General features: G+C 38.1%; 1 protein-coding gene, 1 long non-coding RNA gene and 1 pseudogene across 17 annotated transcripts in view; 2 read left to right on the top strand and 1 right to left on the bottom strand.

The window, feature by feature from the left end:
• Nucleotides 1-18234, bottom strand: part of ZEB1 (zinc finger E-box binding homeobox 1) — a 223514-nt gene extending 205280 nt beyond the window's left edge. For 6 of the 16 annotated variants that reach the window (XM_036453599.2, XM_036453616.2, XM_036453658.2 and 3 more), the window contains exon 1: nucleotides 17872-17973. In XM_036453599.2, coding sequence (XP_036309492.1) covers nucleotides 17872-17929 — 58 coding nt within the window. In that variant the 5' untranslated portion in view covers nucleotides 17930-17973. Of the gene's footprint in view, nucleotides 1-15472; nucleotides 15731-15792; nucleotides 16150-17871; nucleotides 17974-18035 lie in introns of those variants that run through there. The other 10 variants (XM_036453683.2, XM_036453691.2, XM_045586078.1 and 7 more) reach the window with 7 other exon arrangements.
• The window catches only part of LOC123652907, an 80522-nt gene continuing 71010 nt past the window's right edge, over nucleotides 16515-26026 (top strand). The window contains exon 1 of the long non-coding RNA XR_006742470.1: nucleotides 16515-17037. This is a non-coding gene — a long non-coding RNA (uncharacterized LOC123652907). The remainder of the gene's footprint in view (nucleotides 17038-26026) is intronic.
• On the top strand, nucleotides 17031-25138 carry LOC118727773 (annotated as a pseudogene).

The following is a 26026-nucleotide window of genomic DNA, read 5'->3' as shown; positions in this document are numbered from 1 at the left end:
TTTTAAAAAGATGAAGTTTATGATACAAAACCAGCAACAGTTGATGAATTGAGGTTGCACAAATACCAAAAGAAATTATTCTTAATGCTTGCAATTCCATTGCTTTGCATTATCAGCAATGCCTGGACCAGAATGGTCATCAATTTGAAAACAGGTATTGACCAAAAAAAAAAAATGCATTTCTGTAGATGCTTTTAAATTTTGAAAATGAACTGTATTATAACCAACTCTGGCTGAATAATCATTCAAAGTGTGTATACATTTTTGGGACACGCTATATTAGCTAAAAAATGTGACAAACTAAGAGGAAAATATTTTGGATTATCAATCTACCTTTCTGTTCCTATAACAATTCTAATAGTAAAATTTACATATTAAGCAACTTTAAATTTTTTATTATATAATATAAACAACCCTCAAAATCTGTTTTCATCTATTACAACATATGCTTTAATTTTTAGCTAAAAAGAGTTATGGTTAAAGAAAGTAACTTCAGAGCTCTGGAAATGAAAAGACTAGCCAACAAAAATTCTAAAAACACAAGTGGTTTAGTGAAATACCTATGGGTGTGGATATTTAGTATGTTAGTGGTTAATCTGGGCTTCACCACCTCCTAAACTCCCTTCCCTCTCCCCAAATTGTTAAAATCAAAAGAAGTTCTCTGGTAAAAATCACTTACTTTATTCTATTACTACCTTACTAGTGGCCTGGTACACAAAATTCATGCATCGGGTTGTGTGTCCCTCAGCCCAACCTGTACCCTCTCCAATCTGGGACCCCTTGGGGGATGACTGACTGCCAGTTTAGGCCCTATCCCACAGGAAGTAGGACATCCCTCTTACAATCTGGACAGCTGGCTCCTAACTGTTCACCTGCCTGCCTGCCTAATTGCCCCTAACCACTCTGCTTGCTGGCATGCTTGCTCCCAACTGTCCCCCCCTGGCCCTCTCACCCCCAAGTGTCCCCCCACTGGCCTGCTCTCCCCCAACTGCCCTCCCCTGCATGCCTTTTCACCCCTAACAGCCACCACACCTGATTGCCCCCACTACTGGCCTGCTTGCCCCCATCTTGTTCCCCCTGCCAGCCTGATCGCCTCCAACTGCCCCCATTTGCCAGCCTGATTGCCCCCAAATGCCCCTGCTGCTTGCCTGCTTACCCTCAACTGCCCCCTATGCCGGCCTGCTCACCCCCAACTGGCCCCTCCCACTGGTCTGATCAACCCCAATTGCCTTGCCCTCCTGGCCTGAACACCCCTAACCACCTCTGCCTCAGCCTGCCCACTATGGTTTTGTCCAGAAGGATGTCCAAAAGGTCTCCTGGAAGGTCTCCCAATCTAATTAGCATATTACCCTTTTATTAGTATGGCAGAGGCCTGGTGCATGGGTGGGAGATTGCTGGTCTGCCCTGAAGGGGGTCCCACATCAGGGTGGGAGTACTTTGGGGATGGGGCCAGCTTGGGTGAGGGGCTGAGGGCCATTTGGGGTTGGTTTGCAGGCAGACGAAGCCTCAGGGTTTGTCCAGAAAGATGTCTGGAAGATCTCCAGAAGGTCTCCCAGTCTAATTAGCATATTATTCTTCTATCAGATAGACACTGGTTGGGAACATGGCCTGCAGGGATTGGCTTGCTGTAGGAGTGCACTCATCCCGGTCAGCTGAGTGGCTGTGGACACGCCCTCTGAGCAGCTGCTGAGTGAAAAAATTAGTCTGAGCTGATATTTTGGGGTAATGTCTTGGGTAAAAGTGTGTTCTGTATCCTGGAGGAACCTGGCAGAAAGCTTTGCACCCCAAAGCCACTTGGTGAATGCCTTTGATGTGTGATGCCAGGTAGGTGACACCACTTGGGATGTTCAAGGAAGCCATGCTCCAGGATCCTCAGCCATCAGGACAGCCTTCCCAGGGGTCCACAATCATGCCCCTCTTACCATTTACCTATGCCAGCTCTCCATGCTCTTTCTAGAACATACCTTAGAGGACCTACATCAATTGGTGGGATCAGGCCAGAATCTGGATTGCCTCAGATAGTTCATAGATACAGAATCTTTGTCTCTTCCTGAGCCTGCTAACAGCTGCTCCCGCTGTAGGAGCAGCTGCTCATCCTGGTCAGCCAAGCGGTGCTCCCATTATAGGAGCACGCTGACCACGAGGGCCCAGCTCCTACATTGACCTTCTGGCCCCTGGTGGTCACTGCATATCATAGCAATTGGTCGACGAATCGTTCTGGTTTTTCTGCCATTTGGTCACTGGACTTTTATATATATAGATTGATCTAGAGACAAGTCTTTTTTCAGTATTTGATTTCCTATGTTCTCCCATATCTAAGTATTGAACATCTCCTCTATATAATATTTTTAATTGATATATTTATTAAATCTGTTAAGAGCATAAGCTATAATCACTAAACTATTGACTCAGCAAAACAAGAAAAATAAAGTTCTTAACCATTCCAGGACTCCAGCTCAATATGCTCAAAATAACCTTGAACAAGTAAGTTGAAATGTCCAAGTTTGCAAGAAATTTCCCACAATCCTCCTCAAAAAGTAAAGATATTTTCATTCAAACAATGAACAGAGTTTTTCTTCCGAAATAGTGTATGAGATACAGTAAATAAACTATAAAGGTAAGTAGTTATTCTGTCAGATAGTTCCCTACAATCTTCTTATAGTTTAACAAATAATCACTCTGCAGCTTCTAATCAGTAAGGACACAGCAACTTCTGCTGCTAAAAATCACATGAGCCTAAGCATATTTCTGATTTTTAAAATAGATTATCAGAACCTAAATCAGAAAGTTTAAAAAATAAAATCAAGAATTTTCAATTTTCATTAAAGTTAAAATAGTAAATATTAAATACTTCTTAAAGTATTTGATATTTGAATATTTTATACTTAAGGGGTAACAAAATGATTAAATCACCAGGTCTACAAAAAATTCTGAACAGAGAAACACATTTCTATTGAGAGAGAGAGAGAGAGAGAGAGAGAGAGAGAGAGAGAAAGAAAGAGAGAGAGAGAGATATTGCCTCCCGTACTCACGCCCTGACTGGAGTTTAACTAGCAACTAGATTTGTGCCCTGACCTGGCATGAATCCAACCTGCAATTTTTTTTTTTTTTTTCTTTCTTTTGGTGGATGAGATGACTCAATCAACTGAACTACCCACCTGGGTACAAATAATTTAATATATGCTATACGTATATCTGAATACATGAAAAACTTCATATGATTACTGTGATAAATGTAACTTATTTACTGGTTTAAAAAAAAGTGAGATACTTAGGAATACGAATACAGTGCCTTGACTTGTCAGCTAATGTGCTTATTATATAATAGAGAAACTTGGATCAAACTGGAACCACAAATACTAACAAGCAACCCACATAGCCTGCTTTCTTTTAATGTAAGGAAATCACTAGGGCTCAGTGAGGCTGCTGGGAAAGGCATGTAGAAGATAGCAACATTCAGCTTGTAATTTCTCTCAGAAAGAACTGTCACCCTACCCCCCAACAAAACTCTGTTAACAAAACAATATGCCTACTTAACCCCAAGCTGTTCTCCTCAAGGTACATTCAGTAAAAAGATCTAAACACACATCTTATTTGACAAGCAAGCATTTAGATTTACAAAGAAGAAGGTGAAAGTGAAATCATACTTGGGGCCCTCATATGTTCTGTGTCAAAGGTCATTTAGCAATATTTCAGTTGCTCCTTATTAAGATCTAATGTGGGCAGAGCATAGAGAACCACAAAATCATACTACATCTTCTCTAAAAGATATCTCCTTCAACCTTTTCATTATATAAACATATTTTATAACATATTTGGTTACCTTCAATTTCCAAAGACCTATTCATAGGCTGATACTTATTTGTGTGAAACACACACACACACACACACACACACAGACACTTGCATAACTATACAAAATAAAAATTCTATAATGTTTTAAATTAAAATGATAAATAATAAAATTTTAGGTTTAACAAAATCCTATAATAAATTACTGAATTTTTATATTTCCCTGAAGGGAAATATTCAGGACAGAAATTACAATGCTATCAAAATATATGAAAAGAAATTAGAGGCTTTCAAAGCAATAGAAATATCTTAAAAAATAAAAGAAGATTGACTGCTCATTCTGAAAATGCTCAACTTAAAATGTTAACTATAATTTAGTGCTAAAATGAATTTTACTTTTTTTCTGTGCCACAATGTAATGTAGAAACTTCTCAAGAGCTTCTTGAAACAAAAGCATTCAAAAAAGAGACTTGGGAAAGGGGAAGGGTAAAAGGGTTAGCTAGGGAACTGGGAACAAATGCCAATCAGGATTTAGAAGAGCAAGTGCATTTTGTTTGTAACACCCTCAGGATGTGTACTCACTCAACAGCAACCAAAGGAGAGAGAACCATGCTGCTATAAACACAAAGAGTATATTCTATTAATTATATTTAAAAAGTGTACAGCTTTTTGTAGAAAAGAAATGTAACATTTAGAATTCATACCTTAAGTATGGCTGGAATAGCAGGCAAAACTTAACACTTTTGTATTTATATTCTGAGTATTTTTTATCTTTTCCAATAAGATTAGCCATATTCAGGAGGAAAAAAATAAATCATATTCAGCAAACTCAGTTTATTCCTGTCTTTTCAGCAAACTAAACTTAGATCTAACCTTAACCTATGTTAGAATATGTAGATGATGTATTACAGAGTTGCACACTTGAAACATGTATGGTTTTATTAACTAATGTCACCCCAATAAATTCAATTAAAAAAAAGCTGGAGCTCAAAGAAATATCATGACATTCATCAATTTCATTATCTATGCTTCCTCATCTATGTACTCCCATATAATAGCTTCTCATTTATTAATCCTCTTCTCTACCCAAAGTCCTATAATAACCTTAAAATCTTTCAATATCTACATAGATGGCCACAGAGCTTCAACATAAACATTTCTACTCCAATCCATCCATAAGACCTGACCCTTTGTAATCATCCAGAACAACTCTTTGTAATCATCCAGAACAACTCCATCCCAAACAATTGTAAACTCTAACATTTTTTTCTCTGACCATATTTCCTTCCCTTCTATATCTTTCATGCCTTCATTTCTACTTTATTTCGTGGAGATAGCCATTCCTAAAGTCCCTCAATTTTCTACCAGCTCCCTCTCCTAGGTTCACTTCCTTTCCTATAAGCTCTATCACTAAATAGCATAAATTACTTAATCTTTTCTTGACCAACTTCTACATCTGTAAAACAAATAATATATATTTCATATTCACTTATTTGTTGAACAAGTATATTTGAGCCCATTCTATATGTTAGACACAGAGAATACACATAGAAGAAATACCTTCCTGCCCTCATTACAGAATCTTCTGTGATGAGCATTAAATTATACATATTCTAGAGGCCCAGTACATGAAATTTGTGCATGGGTAGGGCCCCTAAGCCTGGCCAGTGATCAGGGCCCATCTGTGGGTCAACTGGCGGGGTGGTAGAGGGGCCCCTGCTGGCACCCACTTTGGCCAGCCTGGTGCTGCCTGCTCACCAGCCCCACCCCTTGCTGCTGCCACCAGTCGCCTCCCTCTGCAGGACAACTGGTAGGGCGATCAGGGTACCCTGCTGGCACCTGCCTTGGCTGGCCTGGGGGCAGCTCCTGTGTTGAGCATCTGCCACTTGGTGGAAAGTGCACATCATAGTGACTGGTTGTTCGACCAGTAGATCAGCCATTCAGTAGATCTGCATATTAGTCTTTTAGTATTTAGAATAACTTACATATTAAATTATATATTTTATATTTATATATTAAATTATATATAATCATGCATAACACATAATATGCAACATTTGCCACAGTTTATCATCTAAATTGTCCTAACTTCAACACATTGGTTTCTCTAAACTCATAACCTCAATGCTAGATTAAGGCTACATTCTGATCTTCATCACTCATTTTGGCTACAGAAGGCATCGAAGGAAATTATAGCTATGTATAATAATTTGTTTCATTAAAAAATGTGTAGGTTCTAGTCTCAGTTGGATTTGCAGGTCAGCTCAATTATTATTTCATTTGCTCTTGGTTAGCTCCTCTCCTTTGTGAGTTTCATTTCTCTGCTTGACTCTGAAAAATTTATGCTTCCCAATATCCTGTCTTCTGCACTGTTATTTTCTCCTCAGCCCACATATGCTCCCTATATGGTCCCATGGTTTCAATCACTTCTCAGCCCAGAGCTTCCAGTTACATCCCATAGCCTCAAATTAAAAAAATGCAATTGCCTTTTATAACTTCCCCATTGCTATTTCATTACCATCTTAGACTCAAAATATCCAAAACTGACTTCCTTAGCTTCCTAGTTGATCTTTACCTAAATTGATGACATTATCATACATGCAGGCACTGTAGCTAAAAACTATGTTATTAAACTTGTCTATTTCTCCTCCTCTAGCTTTTTCCAAACATCAAGTTCTGCTGAATTTACTATTTACCAACAAACGTAGAGTCTGAAATTTGTTTCTTTTGCATTTTTATTAACACGGCCTCAGTTTAAGCCCTCATCAGCTCTCATTTAACCAACTACTTCCCAATGTTCTCCCTGCCTCCAATCTTTTTCCCCTTAAAATATATCATCCATAACAGCTAACAAAGTTAATCCATTAAACATAACTACAAATACAAAAGACCTGCTTAGAACTCTTGAATGACTGACTTCCCAAAGCCCAGAAAAATTTAATGCAAATTCCCGTGGTCTTAAAATTAACACACAAATAAATTATGAAGAAGAAATTTTGCATTTATTTAAATAAAATGAGCTCCTAAAAAAGCATAAAAAACTTCCCATAATCAAGGTTTCATACCTCTCCATCATTCTGTTATTTTTAAATACTCTTACCACACCCCACACACACATCTAATTTGCACTTCCAGAACACATTATGCTTTTCTCACCAATGGGCCTTTGCTCCTGCTTTTCCCCAGATTGGTTGTCCTCACTTAAATACTCACCACACACACATTCTTAATCAACCAATCTCCTTTGAAACTCAATTTAAGTATTATCTCTTCCATTAATGCTTTCTTTGGCCATTTTTCCTATTTCTATAAATTACAGTAACTATACTGTATTACAGATGTTTTTTGTGACTCTTCTGTAATTTAACTGTGAAGTCTGTAAGTTCAAAACCAAACTTTATCCAGCAATGTATCTCCAGCAATTACCAGTGTCTGCACAACACAATAGGCAATCATTAACTATTTATTACATTAGACTACCTAATCTCATACCAAGAACAGCAGGTAGGTCATTAAGTACCAAAATGTAAAATTATATAAAACTGAAAATAAAAAGGTGATTTTTCTCTTTCTGAATGTTAGTGCCATTACTAAAATGTTAACAAAGAGTTTTTAAGATTAACCACAGCTCCACTCAACAGAAACCAGACTTTTAAATTTCTATAGTTTACCCTCCAAATAATTCCAAGTCTGTACCAGAAGAATGAGTTTATTATTCATAAAATATATCTCTAAATATTTTGACATTTGAAAGAAAGATATCCTGGTGGTTGGTAGAGAAATGGAGACTTGAAGCCACCAATCAGACAATATAATCATTCTAGAGAACTCATCTGACCCAATTTTTAAGGAAAAAATTTAATGCAAATTCCTGTGGCCCTTAAATTAACAACACAAATAAATTATGAAGTAAAGAACCAATTTTGCATGAATTTAAATAAGACAGATAATCAGGAAATATTTCTCATTTTCTGGGAAACATTTCATGAAGGATATACCCCCCAAATCTTCCAGGGGGTGTAATTTACTGTCCTAGGCTGTGTTGTGATGGATTAAGCAAAAATAATATAAGTGGGCAAACAAATACCACATTTTAATTGGACACTTCATAATTACCCTGAATTATTTGTGAACATCCTAAATTATCTGATGGTCAGAGCTATAAATTGCTGTAAATTTACATGTGACCTTAGAAAACGTCTTTACTCAGCTGCAAGAGCTTTTATTCCTTTTAAAAAAAAAAAAGTAAACTACTTACAATATAATACATATACATGTAATTCACTCGAGTGGCCTGTTTTTCTTTTCTGAAATTAAGTAGGAAATGCTGTCTTTTGAAAAACCTCTGAAAGTGAATTTACATAGTTTCAGCTCAAAAGGAAAAATCACTATCTAGTGATCCCACTTCTAGGAATCTATATAATAAAAGCCTAAACAACCATTACAGTGGACCCACTAGAACAATTAGTCGCTATGATGAACACTGACCACCTGGGAATAATAAAATCAAAAGTTGGAAAAATTGGACAGATACATGCAAAAAAAAAAATTGAAACTAGACCACCAACTTACATCATACACAAAAATAAACTCAAAATGGATAAAGGACTTAAACATAAGATGGGAAGCCATAAAAATACTAGAGGAATCCACAGACAGCAAAATTTCAGACATATGCCGAAAGAATTTCTTCACTGATACTGCTCCTAGGCAATGGAAGCTAAAGAGAAAATAAACAAATGGGACTATATCATAATAAAAAGCTTTTTCACAGCTAAAGAAACCATCAACAAAACAACAAGAAAGCCCACTGCATGGAAGAACATATTTGCCAATATTATCACTGATAAGGGTTTAATCTTCAACATTTACAGAGAACTCATACAACTTAACAAAAGGAGGATAAACAACCCAATCAAAAAATGGGCAATGGACCTAAATAGATACTTTTCCAAAGAAGACAGAAGGAAGGCCAAGAGACATATGAAAACATGCTCAAAGTCACTAATTATCTGAGAGATGCAAATCAAAATGACAATGAGGTACCATCTCACACCTTTCAGAATGTCTATCTTCAACAAATATAATAAATGATAAGTGATGGCAAGGACATGGAGAAAAAGGAACCCTCCTGCACTGCTGGTGGGAATGCAGACTGGTGGGAAGTGCAGCCACTGTGGAGAACAGTATGGAAACTAAAAATGGAACTCCCATTTGACCCAGTGATCCCACTTCTAGGAATATATCCCAAGAAACTAAAAACACCAGTCAGAAAGGATATATGCACCCCTATGTTCATAACAGCACAATTCACCGTAGACAGGATTTGGAAAGAGCCTAAGTGCCCATCAGCAGAGGGGTGGATTAAAAACCTGTGGTACATCTACACAATGAAATACTATGCTGCAGTAAAAAAGAAGGAATTCTTACCATTTGCAACAGCATGGATGGAACTGGAGACCATTATGTTAAGTGAAATAAACCAGTCGGAGAAAGATAAATATTACATGATTTCACTCATTTATGGAATATAATGAGCAACATAAGCTGATGAACAAAAAACAGATCCATAGATAGAGAAGCATTGATCAGATCATCAAACCTCAGAGGGAAGGTAGAGGAGGGTGGGGGTAAGGGGAAGAGGATCAACCAAAGGACTTGCATGCATATAAGCCTAACCAATGGACACAGACAACAGGGGGGGGGGGTGAGGGAATGAGTAGTGGGTGGGGTAGGGGACAATGGGGGGATAAGGATACATATGTAATACCTTAATCAATAAAGAAATTAAAAAATAATTAGTACAGTGCTCAATTAAAACCATGGAGGAAATAAGAAACCATGAAGATAACATTTACATTCTACTTAACTATGGCCACTCTCTTTGTGCATCTTTTCTCTGAAACTTTAGTTTCCTGATGTCTACATGAATTTAAAATGTGTCAAGGACATAAATAAAATCAAAAGTTGGAATTCATCAAAATTTACAACTTTTTCACTTCAAAAATACTATTAAGAAAATTAGATGAGCCTCAGAAAGGAAGAAATCTTTTAAACACCTATATCCAAAAAAATAGCTTGGATCTAGAATATATTTTAAAAACCTCTTATAATTCAATAATAAAAAGATAAGCAACCCAATTAAAACTGGATACATGATTGCAACAGTCATTTTACAAAAGAAACTACACAAATGGTCTATAAGTACATCAAAGATAATCAAACATCATTAGAACTAATGAAATCCAAATTAAAAACAAAAGTATGCAACCATCACCTTTTGGAATATGGACGATCTCTTTTCAAGGATTAGAGTAAGTAGATATATCATGCATTGCCAGTAGAAATATGAAATACTGTAAGTACTTTAGAAATCAATTTTGCAGTTTCTTACACAGTTAAATATACATTTATTATGACTCAGCAGTCTTATTCTTGGGTATTTATCTAAAAGAAAGAAAGTATATATCAAAACAAAAAATGTATATGTGACTGCTCATAAAAACTTTATTCTATAGTGAAGAACCACAAACCCAAATAGGAAGTCCATTGTAGGTGAATGGATAATAAGTTATGAAATATTCATGCAATGGAATACTACTCAGTGATACAAAAGGAATGTACTATTAATAGATGCAATAATATGGTTGAATTTCAAAAACATCATGCTGTGCAAAAAGAAAGCAGACAAAAGAGTACCTACTTTATTATTACATTTATATAAAACCTTAAAAACAGTAAATCCCATCTTTAGTAGTCAAAGAACAGATCAGTAGTTGCTTGAACTAGAGGTGGAGAGGATTGATTAAGGGAACTTGGGGGGATGAAGGAAACATTCTGTATCTTGATTGTGGTGGCACTTACACATTGTATGTTAAAACTTAGCAAAATATACATGCAAAATGATGTATATAAACTTTACCTGAAAAAAGCTTAATAAAACCATACACACCAAACAGGGTACAACTTTAACTTCTGCCTCAGGATTGCCATATGATAAATTATATCCTCTATCTTTCAACTATCCCCTCCCCCCATATCCACTCCCAAAATTAAAAACAAAAAACATATTAAGATATTTAGAGAAGTTATGTAGCAATAGGATCAAAGAGCAACTTAATTTTTTTAGGATAAAAAGGTGAAAACATTAAAGAGATACAATTTTCACCACCTTTGTTGTTTTTTTAAAAAATATATATTTTATTGATTTTTTTTACAGAGAGGAAGAGAGAGGGATAGAGAGTTAGAAACATCGATGAGAGAGAGACATCAATTAGCTGCCTCTTGCACCCCCCCCCCTGGGGATGTGCCCGCAACCAAAGCACATGCCCTTAACCGGAATCGAACCCGGGACCTTTCCGCAGGCCGACACTCTATCCACTAAGCCAAACCGGTCTCAGCTTCACAACCTTTTCAAGTATCTAAGGCAGAGTCAGGTGGTAACGTATCTAAGGCAGTCAATTTACTTCTTAAAAGATTTACATGTCACTATTACCCCTTCTCAAAACACATGTTAAAGTGCCATCTAGTTTCTACCTGAAGGCGGTACATTTCAGCTTATCTCTATCAGTTTTCAGATAAAAATAAGCTCTAAAGGTCTCTTCTATATTAAAAGATGTAATACTCCCAAAAGAATGATGATTTTTTAAAATTAACAAACCAGTCATACTTGGCATTTAACAAAAAACAACGTTCAATTAGAGCGGTGGATTAAGTAAATATAAAGACCTTAAGAAAAAAGGAAATTAGAATATATTGTAAGTTAGTGCACATGAATGGTAATGAAATACCTAAGAATAGTGGCGTCAAAATTTTTAAAAAGAAAATTCAAATCAGAGCACTTCAAATGCCTAAAAAGCTAAATTCAGAATATTTAAAATACCTAAAATTTTGAAATTAGATTATAAAAGAGACAAGAGGACTTACTTAGAATACAACAATAAACATAAAAAAACTGACATCATTCCCATATTTATCTTCCATTCACATTTAATTTTAAACATGACTGAGGGAGGTATGGGGATAGTGCGAATTAAAATGTCATAAAACATCTGTTACTAATAACTCTAGCACAGCTGTATTTCTTACTGCAAAAGAGATGATAAAGGTTTTCCCAGATTACCATACTATAAGATCTTCTTCAAAAACCCAGTTTATACCTGAAACTCCACATGTCAAGTCTCAGTAAAAATATAAAGTTGATTATGAGGATAAATGTGTATATGGACATATAAATGTCATCCCTATGAATGCAGAGAACATGTATTAAATAAAAGAAAGATGGCTGAAGAAATAAATGAGAGAAAAATAACTTCTTAAAGGGTGAAAAATCAAGAATCTAATGTTTCATAGCTATAATATAAGTATAGACTTGAACTTGGCTCTTTTTGCTCTTCCCTTTTGGAATTTTTCAATTAATATACACCTAACTGATATACTCTAAAATGTTACTTTTTTTCTCTGCAAATATTACTTATCAGATAGTGTTTTGTTATTTAAATAATATTGTATATTGTCATAGTCTAAAGCAACCCAGTTTCTTAAGGTAACAAGAGCATAACCCACCTCCATCAAGGTTCAAATGTAGACATGCTCTTACCATACCAAAAAAATTTAGGACATTCATGTCCTAAAAATATTCTCTTTTAGGAATACAATTCTCAAAACACTGTCCTATCCAAAGGAAAGGTAATTTCCTATAGCAGCACCTATATAATGGATCACTTTTACTTTTAACTTGGGTTACTACAAAACTTATTTTACTATATGTATATCCATTAATTTTCTTTTAGCAGCTTCATAATTATTTTAACAAGTAGTATATATGGCACGTAGACTTTTAAAATACTTTTAAAAGAAATTTTATTATATTTCTTAATCAGGGAACTTTTCTATTTCAAAATTTTTCTTTCAACACTGAATTTTTATTTTACTTTATATCTCTATTACATGTATTTCTGGAAAAATTAGTGATCAAGCCACAAAGATTAAGAAACCTTTAAACCAGGAGGTCACAGTTAAGATTCCAGATCAGGGCACATGCCAGGGTTGTGGGTTTACCCCCTGCCTCCCAGTAAGGGGTGTGCAGGAGGCAGCCAATCAGTGATTTTCTCTCATTGATGTTTCTTTCTCTCCTTCTCACTTCTTCTATGGAATTAAAAAAAAATTAAGGAAATTTTTCAATCTTAAGTGCTATTTCTATAATTTCATCAAGTCATCTAACCTCTTGCTGCCTTCTGCACACTAATGCATATCTTTTTCCAATATCTGTATGATTTTTCTTCTTTACTGAATTCAATACAGATAGTTAAAAGTAGCTAACAATATAATTTCACATGATATTGCATCTATGTTTATATCTAATCACATGCTTAGAAGTGATTTGTACAGGGAGAAGCAAAAATGGGTAGAAAAACACAACTATGAGAAATAATTATGCTAATGTTTTAAAAATATTCCCAATTTGATATAACTTTTTCACCACATGCTTCAAAGTGACTAAAACTGTAAACATAGTATGGCATTTTCAAAAATACTGGATACTAGAGGAACAAAATAAAGTATGAATCAAGTATTTCATATGCTTTTATAAAGGGTCATGTTAATAAATTATTGATCCTCTCAATTTGTAAGGTACTTTCAGTTTTGCTCCATGCTACAATTTGTATATCATGTCTTTGTAAGCAAGTTCCTCAGTTCATTCAAAAAAGTGAATCACACCTAGTCACTACTAAGGTCTTGGAATTAGGAGACCACCAAAATTAAGAACTATCTGTCAGGAAATGTAAAACTATATTTAAGAACACAAACTAAAAAACAAACAAACAAACAAACAAACAAAAAACTAAATTCCTGAAGTCTTGTGCAATTATTTTTGTGTGAAAGTTGTATTAATATACATTGTTTTAAATAATCCTTTTTATATAAGCACATAGTAATTAACAAACATTAAACTTTATCCATTGCATTTAAATCCTCTAAACAAACTTATATTCCTTAATTTACAATTGGTAAATTTAAAATTATGTATACACTACCTGATTTTAATTAATAAAAGGAGGAAAATATATAATCTAAAAATCACTAACATCTGAGTGACTGCTGCTTAAGGCCTTCATTAGTAGTTGTCTGCCAACCCATACATACTTTAAGTATACCTAAGTTATGGAGAAATAATTATACACTATTATCAATCAATTAATTGCATTTTTTCTTAAAATACCAACCATTAATATAGTTTAATGTCTAAAAATATTTTTTCAGGGCTCTTACTATGAATAAAAATAGTTAAAAATATAGTAAATATGCAAAATAAATATGGGCCAATCATTACATGTTCTTCTTTAAACGTAATAACATAAAACACTTTTTAAAAGCAGTTATATGACTGATCTAAAGTGAGACTAAATTAATAGCCACCTCAATTTCAAGATTTAAAAAGCTCAAATTTTAAAATTGTTTAATTTAAAACATTATTACCTCTTTCTAGTCTCAGTAGATTAGAAAAATGCTTATGCCTAATTTATCCAAGGCTGGCTCAAAAAACAGACTCGGAATTACATGAAAGATCCCTATCAACATAGAGGCCTCATTCAACAGGAGATAAACAGACTTATGGTACTACTACACCAATAAACATTTTTTGTTAGCATCCTCTACTGGTGGTTTCCAAAGACAGCAAGTAGTGCAAATGACAGAAAGATATGTACCTGCTATTCCATCTAAAGTGAATTAATCAGCATGTTGTCATTAGTAGCCAGGGTACATTTCTCCAAAATAAATATATATATATATATATAAGAAAATCACATAGAAAATAGAAGTAGAAAATGAGAAGACAGGTTTTCAAATTACAACAAACAAAACATTACATTATAAATGATAAAAATTGATTTAAGTAATTCTAATCCGACTCCTTTAACATCATTACCATAGAGTTACTATATAAGGTTTGATGCTTTGGCCACACCTTGCTTAATTGGTTTATCCCTGTCAGATAACATTATTGATTCCCCTATTAATATTCTACTCTGAAGATATTCTAGAAAGAAAATTAAAATATTTTACTTAAAGCTCATCATCAGCTTAATATGCATACCTTATTTGAAAATAAACAAAATTATTTATATATAAATAACAGTATGAAGTATCTCTATGACTACCTGCCACTGGATAAGGCATTGATTTCTTCATTTAAAAATAGTTAAGAGTTCGCATTTTCCCAAGCAATTCTTTCCAATAAACAACTGCAACTTAAATGACTGCGTTGTTAAGAAATAACCAGCACCTACCCTGAGATTTCACTATATATACATATAACTTCATTTTGCAAATTTTAAAGCTTAATCATATAGCATGGTGACAGTCGTCAGCAATGAATGAGATGTATTTAAGGACAAAAAAGAAATACAAGGACAGAACCAAAAGTGATGAAAATGGAAGCTACCTATGGTAGTACAGTGCTATCTTAAACACCTTTTGTTTTCTCAGAATAATGCATACTGCAGGCAAGACATTTTGTGCCAAACAGCCCCCAAATTCTGTTTTTCTAACATTAAACACAAAGGAAAAACACTGACAGCAAGCGTGGTAATAAATCCGTCCCCTGAGAATGAAAGTAGCAGGCAGGAGGGGGCTGACATACATGCAGGAGAAAACTAAACACCATCTTTTTTTCTACCTGCACAAGTTGCCATTTGCTGCAGCGACGGAGAACCTCTTTTTTCCTGTTGATTTCAAGTACCTTTCAAAATAGCTTTCCCCCCTTAAGTCATCTGTTGATATGCCTTATGGGTGGTCATATTCATATCACAGACTCCTTGGGAGAAAAATCCATTCTTTCCTGTTCAGGTAAACATGTTTACAGCAGCTGCACCGACGCTGGGTGGTTCAGTCTCACATGTCATACACATGTCGTCAGCAACAAGAAAAAACCCTTTCTATGGCGATGAACATTTTACATAAGATAAAAAGCGAACAGCCCTTTCCGAACCAACTTACCTTTCATAAAGCCACAGCAGCAACAGCTCAATATAGAACGCACACTATTTGACGCTAAAACAGGAAATTAAAATTTCAATAGCCTATGTTTCGCTCTTTGCTGTAACAAGTCATCTCTCTCCACAATATTAGTTCTCAAGCATAGCAGATAGACGCTTTTAAAAAACGTTTATTCGAATAACTAAAATTATTCATGAAAGCGGTTATTTTAATATAGGCTCAAATATATTTTTTAAAATATGTTTACGATTGGAAGGAAACGTCTTGGAACGGCTAAAAAATCTTCGTATCTGCTCCTAGACAGGAAATCCCACACAAAACCTAAAATTGCCTGGAAAGGTTACAAAACCTCGCGTTTCGCATCCGCGAGGGGAGGGAGAAAGGGAGTCTGGGCGCGGGGGTGGGGCGGGAGGGGGAGCGCGAGAGTTTTTCCTTATACACACATTTCCTCGTTTTTTTTGGAAGACACAGTGATCCCAATGCAGGCGCATTTATTTCCCTATTCTTAAAAACTAATTTTTAAAATAAGGCAGGAGCCCGGAGGAGCCCCTCGGCCCTAAATGTGCGCCTAATTCCTTATATAGCCTGGGCCGCAGGGCGGCAGGGCCGTCGCCGCCCATTATTATACAAACAGGTACCCGGCGCGGGCGGGGGCCCCGCGCTCACGCCGCCCCGGCGGACCAGCATCGCCCCTCTCGCCACAGGAACTGTCCAGACAATAACAATCAGCAGACATTTCGCTGCTGAACCGGAGGGAGAGAGAGAGCACAGAATCGCCCCCAAGATAAGCAGAAATACCATCAATTTACAAGGTCTCTCCAAACTGGAAAAAGCAACTGTGCAACAGCCACATGCCACATGTTCGGGTCTCGCTCTCACAGTCTCTCCGTGATTGATTTATCCGTGTATTTATTTTAAACTCTCTCCCCAGACCCAGGCATGTGCGTTTCCCCAGCACAAATCAATACACACTGCAACTGCAGCTGCAGCGGCGGCGCGAGCAGAGGACCCGCGCGCGTCCGTCGGTCCGCCCGCCCCCTCCCCCATCCCCTTCCACCCGCGACCGCGAGCGCCATCCCAGCTCCATTATCGGGCTTCAGCACTCCGAGCGTCTGGCCCAGGTAACAACTTCCCCAAAAACCGAAACAGAAAAAAAGAGAGGCGTCCGCAGAGGGCCCATCCCGGCGCGGGGAGTCTTCCCCGGGGAGAGGGCTCTGCCCGCGGTGCTCCCCGGTCTCTAACCAGGTAACAACTCCACAGACACCGCGGCCCCCGCGCCGCCGGCCCCAGACCGCCCCGCCAGCGCCCCGCAGGACGCGGACCTCACGAGCGGGGCTCGCGGTGGGCGCGGGCGGGAGAGGAGGGGCGTTAAGGACCCGCGCCTCCGCCGCGAACCCCCACTCCCCGAGCGAGCGCGTCGGCAGGTCCCAACTTTGCCGCCGCCGCCGCCGCCCGCGGCGCGCCCCGCCGGCCCCGCGCACACGCGCGCACGGACGACACGCAGCCGGCGGCCGCGTCCCCCGCCGCCCGCGCCGCGGAGCCCGAGCCCCGGTGCGGGCCGGGGCCGCGGCGCGCCGACGCCACTTTGCACGGTCAGGGCCGGACAAGTTAGTTCCCAGCTCCGGGGAACCTCCACGCCCGGAGAAATGCAGCGAAGGCGGTTGCGGGGAGGGGGGGCAGGGAGGCGCGAGGGGCAGAAGAGTGGGGAAAAGTGCGAAAAGAAGCAACAGCCGCTCCACCCGAGACTAGAAAAGTGAACGCCGCGTCCCGGCCGCCTGCCCAGCGCCGGAGATGCAGCGGCGGCGGCGGCTAACGGTCCAGGCAGGCGGCAGCGGCGGCGGGAGCCGCTAGGCGGAGAGAGACCAGGTAAGAGACATAACGGTTCAGGGAGAGCGAGCGGCCGCGGCGCGGCTCCGGCAGCTGAGGGGGGCAGAGAGCACTACTTTCTACTTTCCCACTCCACTTTGCCCGTCCCTGCCCCGGCCGCCCCCATCCCGACTAGCCCCCCTCACCCTCGGGCCGCCCCGGCCGCCCGACTCCCCCTGACTCCGCCGCTCCCCGGTCCCCTCCGCGACTCACCGTTATTGCGTCGCGGGTTAGCCTGCTTTCTGCGCTTACACCTGGGGCCATCCGCCATGATCCTCTCGCTTGAGTCTAAATGCTCGAGTCACCTCCTCCCCCTCCCTCCCCCTTTCCCCTTCCCCCTCCCCCTCCCCCTCCGCCTCCACCCCTCCCCACCGCACCTGGTTTACGACACTCGAGGCTTTACGACATCACCTTCCTTACACCTAGCGCCGCTCGCTCTACGGCCGGAACCTTGTTGCTAGGGAGAGGGCGGTTTGCGGCCGCCGTGGAAACAGCCGCGTTTGAATCGAGGGGCGAGGGAGAATTTACCCTCAGTTGTCACGGGGTCGGGGAGAGGGGCACCGGGAAGCTGCGGGGATGGGGTCCGAGGGCGGCCGGCTGCCGGAGTGAGAGAGGTGGAGTAGGAGGCTCCGCGGCTTTCTGCGGCGGACTGGCCACACCCGCGGGGCGCTCCTGGGTCTGGCTGGCTCTGGGGACCCTGTGCCCTCGGAGTGACTTGGGCAACCTGTCCTCCCTCCTCCTCCTCAAGGCTGGGCCCTGCTCCCACGCAGCGTCTGCGCTCCGGAGCGGGTCCTGTGCGGGGCACCCCGGGGAGTTTCCGGATTAGGGGAAACGCGGGCTTGAGGAACTCATTTGGGAAGCTTGACCTCTGAAGACGGGGACACTGGATGTCACCGGAGAGGCTACCTGACCCCACTGTCCTGACTCTTCCCTTACACGGACGCACGGTCCTTTCCCTCTCCCTCCCCCCTCAGCAAACCGGGATGGGAAGAGACTTCAATTAGAAGTTCAGCTGGATTGAAAGAGAGGCTGCAAGTTCCGCTTGAAAGCCAGCTTGGCGGTAAAGTGGAATGAGTAATACCCACAGGGTCCCTGTCTCACTTCCTCATCAGCAGCTGGCTCACCTGCTGTCACCTTGGCCTGCCCCGCCTGGCTGGCTGACCTGCTTTCTGAGCTCCTCCCAGCTTTCCCCTTGGAGTGGTCTCAGGAGTTGGGGTTCATGGGCATTACAGATTCAGAGTGAAGGTGAAAACGGGCCGCGATTTACCACCTAAATGGGCTTACTGTATTGGTCCTCAATGCAGGAAGCACGACAGAAAGATGAGGTCTTTGAAACAGATTGCTGATTTTATCTCAAGTCCCTGACGTTGTACAAGTTTGGGGGCTTTCTGAAAGGCCACATAGATAACACCACAAATTCCACGGGAAGTCCTCTTAAGTAGTCAGTTAGCTTTTCCCTCCTCTCCATTGAGGAAGTGTTTTGGGAACCAAGTTTGTGGAATAAATGAGCTGAGCTGCATTTCAAATAATATAGTTGTAAATTAACAATATAAGAATTATTGGTAGAGAAAATGGAAAGGTGACATATAGATGATTAGAAATAACATAGCTGCCCAGCACAGTGCTGTCACACAGTAGTGCTCAACAAATTTATGCCTGCAATTTTTGTCATACCTATGGCAGGATTCTTTATTATGTTAAAATAATCTTTTAAACACCCTCCAGAATTTTAGAAGATTCATTAATAATCCCTTCAAACCTTTCAACTGAAATAAATTTACAGCCAAAGTCCATAATTTAAAACTAGAAAGTCTAATCCTGAATATAGGTGAAAATTTTCTCACTCACATTTACTATGGCATTTTGAGAAGTGAATACATTATTTATTGGTGTGTGAAATGAGATTATAAATATACTTTGCTATCCATTATGTCTATATTAATTCTCACCTTCAATGTCAAAACTAGAATTATTATTCTGGATGATCATGTTAAGTACATGCAGTTCTTGCTTTCCTTAACACATTGTTCACTGAAGTTGTGTGTGTCAGAACCAGAACTGAGTCCATGCTTTGCCTGGTTCAAGTGGTAAGTTTCCTATCCTAATTCCTACTTTCCAGTCCAAAAGAAAAAAAAAAATGCTCTCTAAGTTTGGCTCACATCATAATTATTCTTAAACTTAGGAAATAATCACACATACTGTTTGCTTTTTATGAAATGTCTGTCCTGTCCCTCCCTCATAAGTTTCCTTCATTGTTTATCCTCACCTTGAAATCAGACAAAGTGAAAGGACAAATTAAGTAGAAATAATTTTCTCCCTTTAATGCTTACTGGCTTGGGCCAGATGTATTTAACTCCATGCAGAATATACCTCCCCCCCCCCCCCAACTGCTGTTTATGTCTATGCCCTCAGCACCTAGTAGAGTGCCTAGTCAAATAGTAGGTACTCAGTATTTCCTAAATTAATATTGTTCCCCTTTTCTGAATCTGTTCTTAGCTAAAGTAAGGGTTGTTTATCTACCTTCACATTAGTTTTTAGGAGCCATTGAAGAAATGGATGTGAAAGCCATTTACTGTCACATATTCTGGTGTTTTGGGTTTTTTTAAATATATTTTATTGATTTTCCACAAAGAGGAAGGGAGAGGGACAGCGAGCTAGAAACATCGATGAGAAAGAAAAATGGACCAGCTGCCTCCTGTACACCCCCCACTGGGAATGTGCCCACAACCAAGGTACATGCCCTTGACCAGAATTGAACCTGGGACCTTTCAGTCCACAGACCGACTCTATCCACTGAGTCAAACCGGTTTTGGCAAGAGACAATGTTCTTCATTTTAGTTTTCCCATAATCATTTTTCCCAAGTGATTAACTATTCTCATTATGTTTTAAAATATGTATATGAAATATTGGTATCCCAGCTCTTCTAATACAAAATTTTAATTTTGTAAAATTCTGCAATAATTATGTATATTGCAAATTGAATATTTGATTACTATATTTTATTTAGTGTAAATGTTCCCAAATTTATTCAAATCTGGACTGGAAAGTAAATCTCAGAATAAATTGCTCCTTTAAACCTGATGCATATGTGATGGTTCTTACCTCAATTATAATTAAAGAATTGGAAAAATCTTTAAAATAAATTTAGAAAAGGAATACAGTTACTAAAATTCAAGTTTAGTTAAATCAAATATGATGGGGATAGTAAGAGTTTAACATGTATATTGTTGGTTTTTAATAATTTTAGTTCATCATACAATATACAATATATGCTATTTTTACATCCAAAAATGTTAACACTGCTTCTAGTGAGCACTGGGAATATATACCGAAAGAGGCATTCTGCTGAAAATTTTTAAATGTAAGGAGAGAATGTAAATGAGTAGAATATTTTCAATATTGAGTTCTTTTCTATATATTTTTTTCATGAATCCTTTGCACCTACTGTTTGCTTTCCATATTACATGTATAAGTGAGGGTAAAAATTGACAAAATTATTTTAAATTTAAAATATAGGTATCTCACAATTTTCCACATGGAGTCTATGATTTCCATGTACCTAAGTTTCTGAACATATTTGAGAAGTATAACATGTTTCTACAGTCTTCATCAGAATAAAAAATGGATTATTTTCATGGAAGGGTAGAATATTAATTATGTTGATTAAATATGATTTAAATATTAAAGGTTAGAAGGAAAAAGAATAAAATTGAAACCTTGGCCTGCCCCATCATGATAAATAACTAAAAATACACTCAAATACAAAATATGCATGTTTTGTATAAATTACCTATGGGTAATTTAGAATTTAGAATCCCTTAAAGTTGCTCCTCAGTCCTTAGCTCATTAGTGACTCTAGGTATGTGGTTCACATACAGAGCAATGTTCATTTCACTGCCTGCAGTTCCACCAAATTCTACAATGACTGAATCAGGATGGAAACATGACTACAGGATGATGCAGAATCGACAGTTTTCCTTAGGACCTATGAATAAAGCCTCCCAGGAAGGAATAATAGGGACAAATGTTTTCCCCAGACCTTCATGTGATTTTATTATTTCTTCCACCACAAAATGGTATTTCCCTCTCTGTGGAATAAGGCTTCTATTTTTAATATGTGAGTGAAATGGAGTTTCTTAATTGGGGTGCAATATTTCAGAAACATGCAATACAGAGAAATGTTATGTATATACATAGATGTTTGAAGGATGTTGATGAACATCCAAAAATTAAAGTTAATCTTTTCCATAAAATCACAATAAAGATTGCTTTAAAATGCCACTTCCACAGAAGATATATTAATATCAATATTAATATATTAAAATCAAAATGTTAATATTGATATTCTCTATGAACTTGAACATTTTTTCTATACTAAACATCTATAGGTAGGTAATTTGTACGAAACATGCATATTTTGTATTTAAGTGTCTTTTTAGTTATTTATCATGATATCAGAAGTCTGAGTTTGGTTTCTACTGTTTTTCCCCCCTTTGTCGCCATATATTTATTTTTTATGGAATTTTAACTTCTTTTAGCAACTGGCTGGTTCTCTTACAGTGTATATCTGTTGACCTACAGTTTGTCCTACAGTCCTGGCCTCCTATATTCCACAGATCTTCAGTTACAATTACTACCACTATTAAATCCTTGGAGTAGGTGTATTTAAAGTATTTCCAGTGGCCCTGTCTAATGTTGCTCAGTGGTTAAAATGCCCACCCTTGCACCAAAGAGTCATGGGTTCAATTCCCTACCAAGGGCACATACCTGGGTTGCAGGTTTGATCCGATTGATGTGTCTCTTTCACATTGATGTTTCTCTCTCTCCTGCTCCCCCTTACCCCCTCCCCCCCACTGCCTCAGCCCTTCACTCTTTCTAAAAATCAATGGAAAAATTATACTCTGGTGAGAATTAAAAAAAAAAAAAAATATATATATATATATATATATATATATATATATGTGTGTGTGTGTGTGTGTGTGTGTGTGTGTGTGTGTGTGTGTGAATAACAGGTTTTAGATGTCCCATCATTGTAAATTCACATAAAAAGTTGGTAATAAGACATACCCTGGTCATTTACAGCTACCAGATGGCTGCCCAGCTGCCCATGACCTGCCAAAGAGGGCAAGACAAATTCAGTAAGCCATGGGGCTATTTGGAAAAACCAAAAGAGCTGGTGATGAGTGGTCATTGAAGATAAGAAAGGAAATGAGAGTTGATAGGCAAATAGATATTCAAAGAGAAGAAGAAAAAAATGGAATTACCTGTGAAATACACTTCCAAAAAGGGTCAAAACGACCATTGTGTGGTCCTGGCCAAAGAGTTGATTAGGTCAACAAAGGCTGTAAGCAAGCTCTATGAATCCAAAGCTCAGATGAGTGACTGGTTCCCTGCAGAAGAGCACAGAAGTGATGAAGGTCATGCAAAGTCTTGTGAAGATCCCAGAAATCTAGGCGACCATACTGGAGCTGTCCGAAGAGATGCTGAAGGCTGGGATCATAGAAGAGATGTTAGAGGACACCTCTGAAAGCATGGATGACCAGGAAAAAAATGGAGGAAGCAGCAGAAATGGAAATTGACAAAAGTTATTTGTAATTACAGCAAGGGTCCTTGGGCAAAGCACCTAGTAAAGTGACTGGCACCCTTCCAGAGTCTGAATGGCTGGGAGTGACAGCTATTTCATAAAATGAGGAAAAAAAGGAGGAGGCCCTGGAGCCCAGGCTCCACAGCTAGGTGCTGCCCCGCTGGGCCCTCATGCTCTTCTCATGGCCTGTCGGATGTGCATGCACTCCTCTGAAATGGCCACCATTTATGTATCTCTTGCACTATACCTTTGTGAGAAGACACTGCATTCTGGATTTTTTTTTTTTCTTTCACTCTGCAGATGTTTGGGGATCTCAAAAGATTTTTCTTGACACCTTGTGTAATGCATCATTTTCAGGAGTATAAACAAAAGTATATTTTTGAAGGGGGTGCAAAGAATTTGGTCTTCTCACAAAACACTTCTGAGAATAGAGTTCATTGTCTGAATATTGAGGACTCTAATTTTTTTTTGTCTATAAAACTATATAAATTGGTTCTAATAAATTTCTGCTTTAACAACAATTGAAAGTGACATACCCTGTGTCAAAACCTTCTAATTCTTTCATGCCTCTATTTTTTAATTTATTTTTTATTTCTTTGCTCACTCTCTTTATCCTACTTATATAGATTAGATACTATGCCCCTCTACTGTTTTACTGTTTAATCACTATTTTTCTCCTTTTTTTGTCCCAGGTCTGACCCAGCTCTGTTTGGATCAATTTCTTTTCTCTTTTTGTTTGTTTGTTTTTTGAATTATTCTAACTTTAAAAAGCTTTGCTTTTTCATATTATGCTGGTTATTCTCTGTCCTTCAAAGTCCATGTCTGCCTTTCATGCTCTGGGGTGTGAACCATATCACTTAGGCTCCTTTACCCTCCTGTTCCTATTTGATTTCAGTCACTTTGGAGGCATTGCCAAATGATCAGAGGAAGAAAGTAGAGAAGTCAACATTTTATTTCATCTTTCCCCATACTCCCTCCTGCTTGTCTGTATTTTGACAGTAACTTCATTCCTCTACCTAAGGCCATGGCTCTAGTAAAACAACCCTGTTTCTGGATACAGTTCTTGGCAAGTTTTAAAAACGGCTTTTTCCTTTCATCCCTTCAGGCCTAGGAATGATAGTAGTTTCCTCCTGTTGTGAGTCCTCAGTTACTTTATACCGTATTGTTTCCCTTAATGCCTATATACAAGTCTCTTCGTCAGACTCTTTTCACTTTACCCTTTGAGTGTGTCATCTGTCTCTTGCCAGGTCTCTGAGTAATACACATATATAAATAAAATTTATTTTTCACTATATTTGTTATCAAGCAAGAATTATACTTCCATTAATTACAACACTAAATTTAAGTGTGATGTAAATGTCATTCATTGACCAAGAATACACTCATGTTCTGATATATGTGCGAAATCTGGTAAATACTTAGAAAGTTGTCAGTCTATGGTATAGCAATTATTTTATTCATTAACTATTTGTGGAATGAATGTTCTTGTCCTAATTGATCTAAAATCTAGATGAGGCTGCAGAGGTAGGGAAGCAGGCACCTGATCATATAAAGATGCTTAGAATTTGGACCTCCTATTGAAAGCAGTTGTAACCCATGACTTTTTTTTTTTTAAGTCAGGAGTATCCACATTATGCAAGATGCCAGTGTTCTGTGACGAAAAAGTGAATGTCCACCATTAAGATAACTTTTGTTCTCTTGAATAATCAGTTCTAAAGGAATAACTCAGTAAGGAAAAGCAATACAGATAAAAGATGTGGCTATCCAAATGAAGCACAGATGAAGAACAGCCTTCCTAGATTATATTGACAAGTATTATAATACTGTTGTTAAAACTTCAGCAGTATAAAACAGTATTTCCAATGTTTAAAATAATAAAATTGTTCCTGCCTATAGATTCAAGTAATGGTTTTCCAATGTCCTAGAAACTACCTTAGTACATGGCAGGCCCTCAAAATTATGATAAATGAGAGAATATAAAAATGTCTCTAATATATTTTTTAATACTTGCTGTTTTTTCCACTTATGTTTATCCAAGCCTAATGCATAAAAGCTAACATACTCCCCATTCAGATTCTAATCTGTCCTCCAGATTACCTTACATACAGGGTTGAGCAAAAGTAGGTTTACAGTTGTGAGTATGAGAAACAGTTTATTCTTGTATTATTTATTATTATTTTCAAAATGAACAATTTTAGATCTATTTTTGCCCCACCCTGTATATGCACTAGAAATATGTAAGGTTTTATGTCCTCATGATTAAAATTTGTGAAAATTGGTAGCTTATTCACACTGATTGAAAACATATGAATTGCTCCAATTTTTAGAATATGTGTTTAGGCAAACAATGAAATGGACTAATGAAGAACATATATAAATACATAATAAATTCCATATTAGATTAAACCAATAACCATTCCACCTCTGGATCTTGAGTCCTGTTTAAGTTATTCCGTGCCTAGTATAACAAAAAACATATAAGTGTGCTTGTTTATTTAAAATTCCCTTATTAGGAAAATAACATATTTTGTTTCATTTAGATTATAATTAAGCTTATAACTGGATATTTTAAATCACTAATATTTTGAATTTTATGAGTAAATTCTTGCTTGCTCTTAATCAGTCAACTGCAAGGATCCATTTTATATGTCCTCTCTTGAACTCATTTTCTCCAGATTTTGCATATGTATTGGTCATAAATCGAACTACTAAAATTCACTTTTGTTGGTTGATATTGGTTTCAAAGCTTGTCCTTGTTGCATCTGCTCCCCTTCCAATTGCTA

This window comes from Pipistrellus kuhlii, unplaced genomic scaffold (assembly GCF_014108245.1).
Source record: "Pipistrellus kuhlii isolate mPipKuh1 unplaced genomic scaffold, mPipKuh1.p scaffold_m20_p_1, whole genome shotgun sequence".
Classification (NCBI taxonomy): domain Eukaryota; kingdom Metazoa; phylum Chordata; class Mammalia; order Chiroptera; family Vespertilionidae; genus Pipistrellus; species Pipistrellus kuhlii.
The sequence above is the reverse complement of the archived record's forward strand: the minus strand, read 5'-3'. Positions and strand labels throughout refer to the sequence as shown.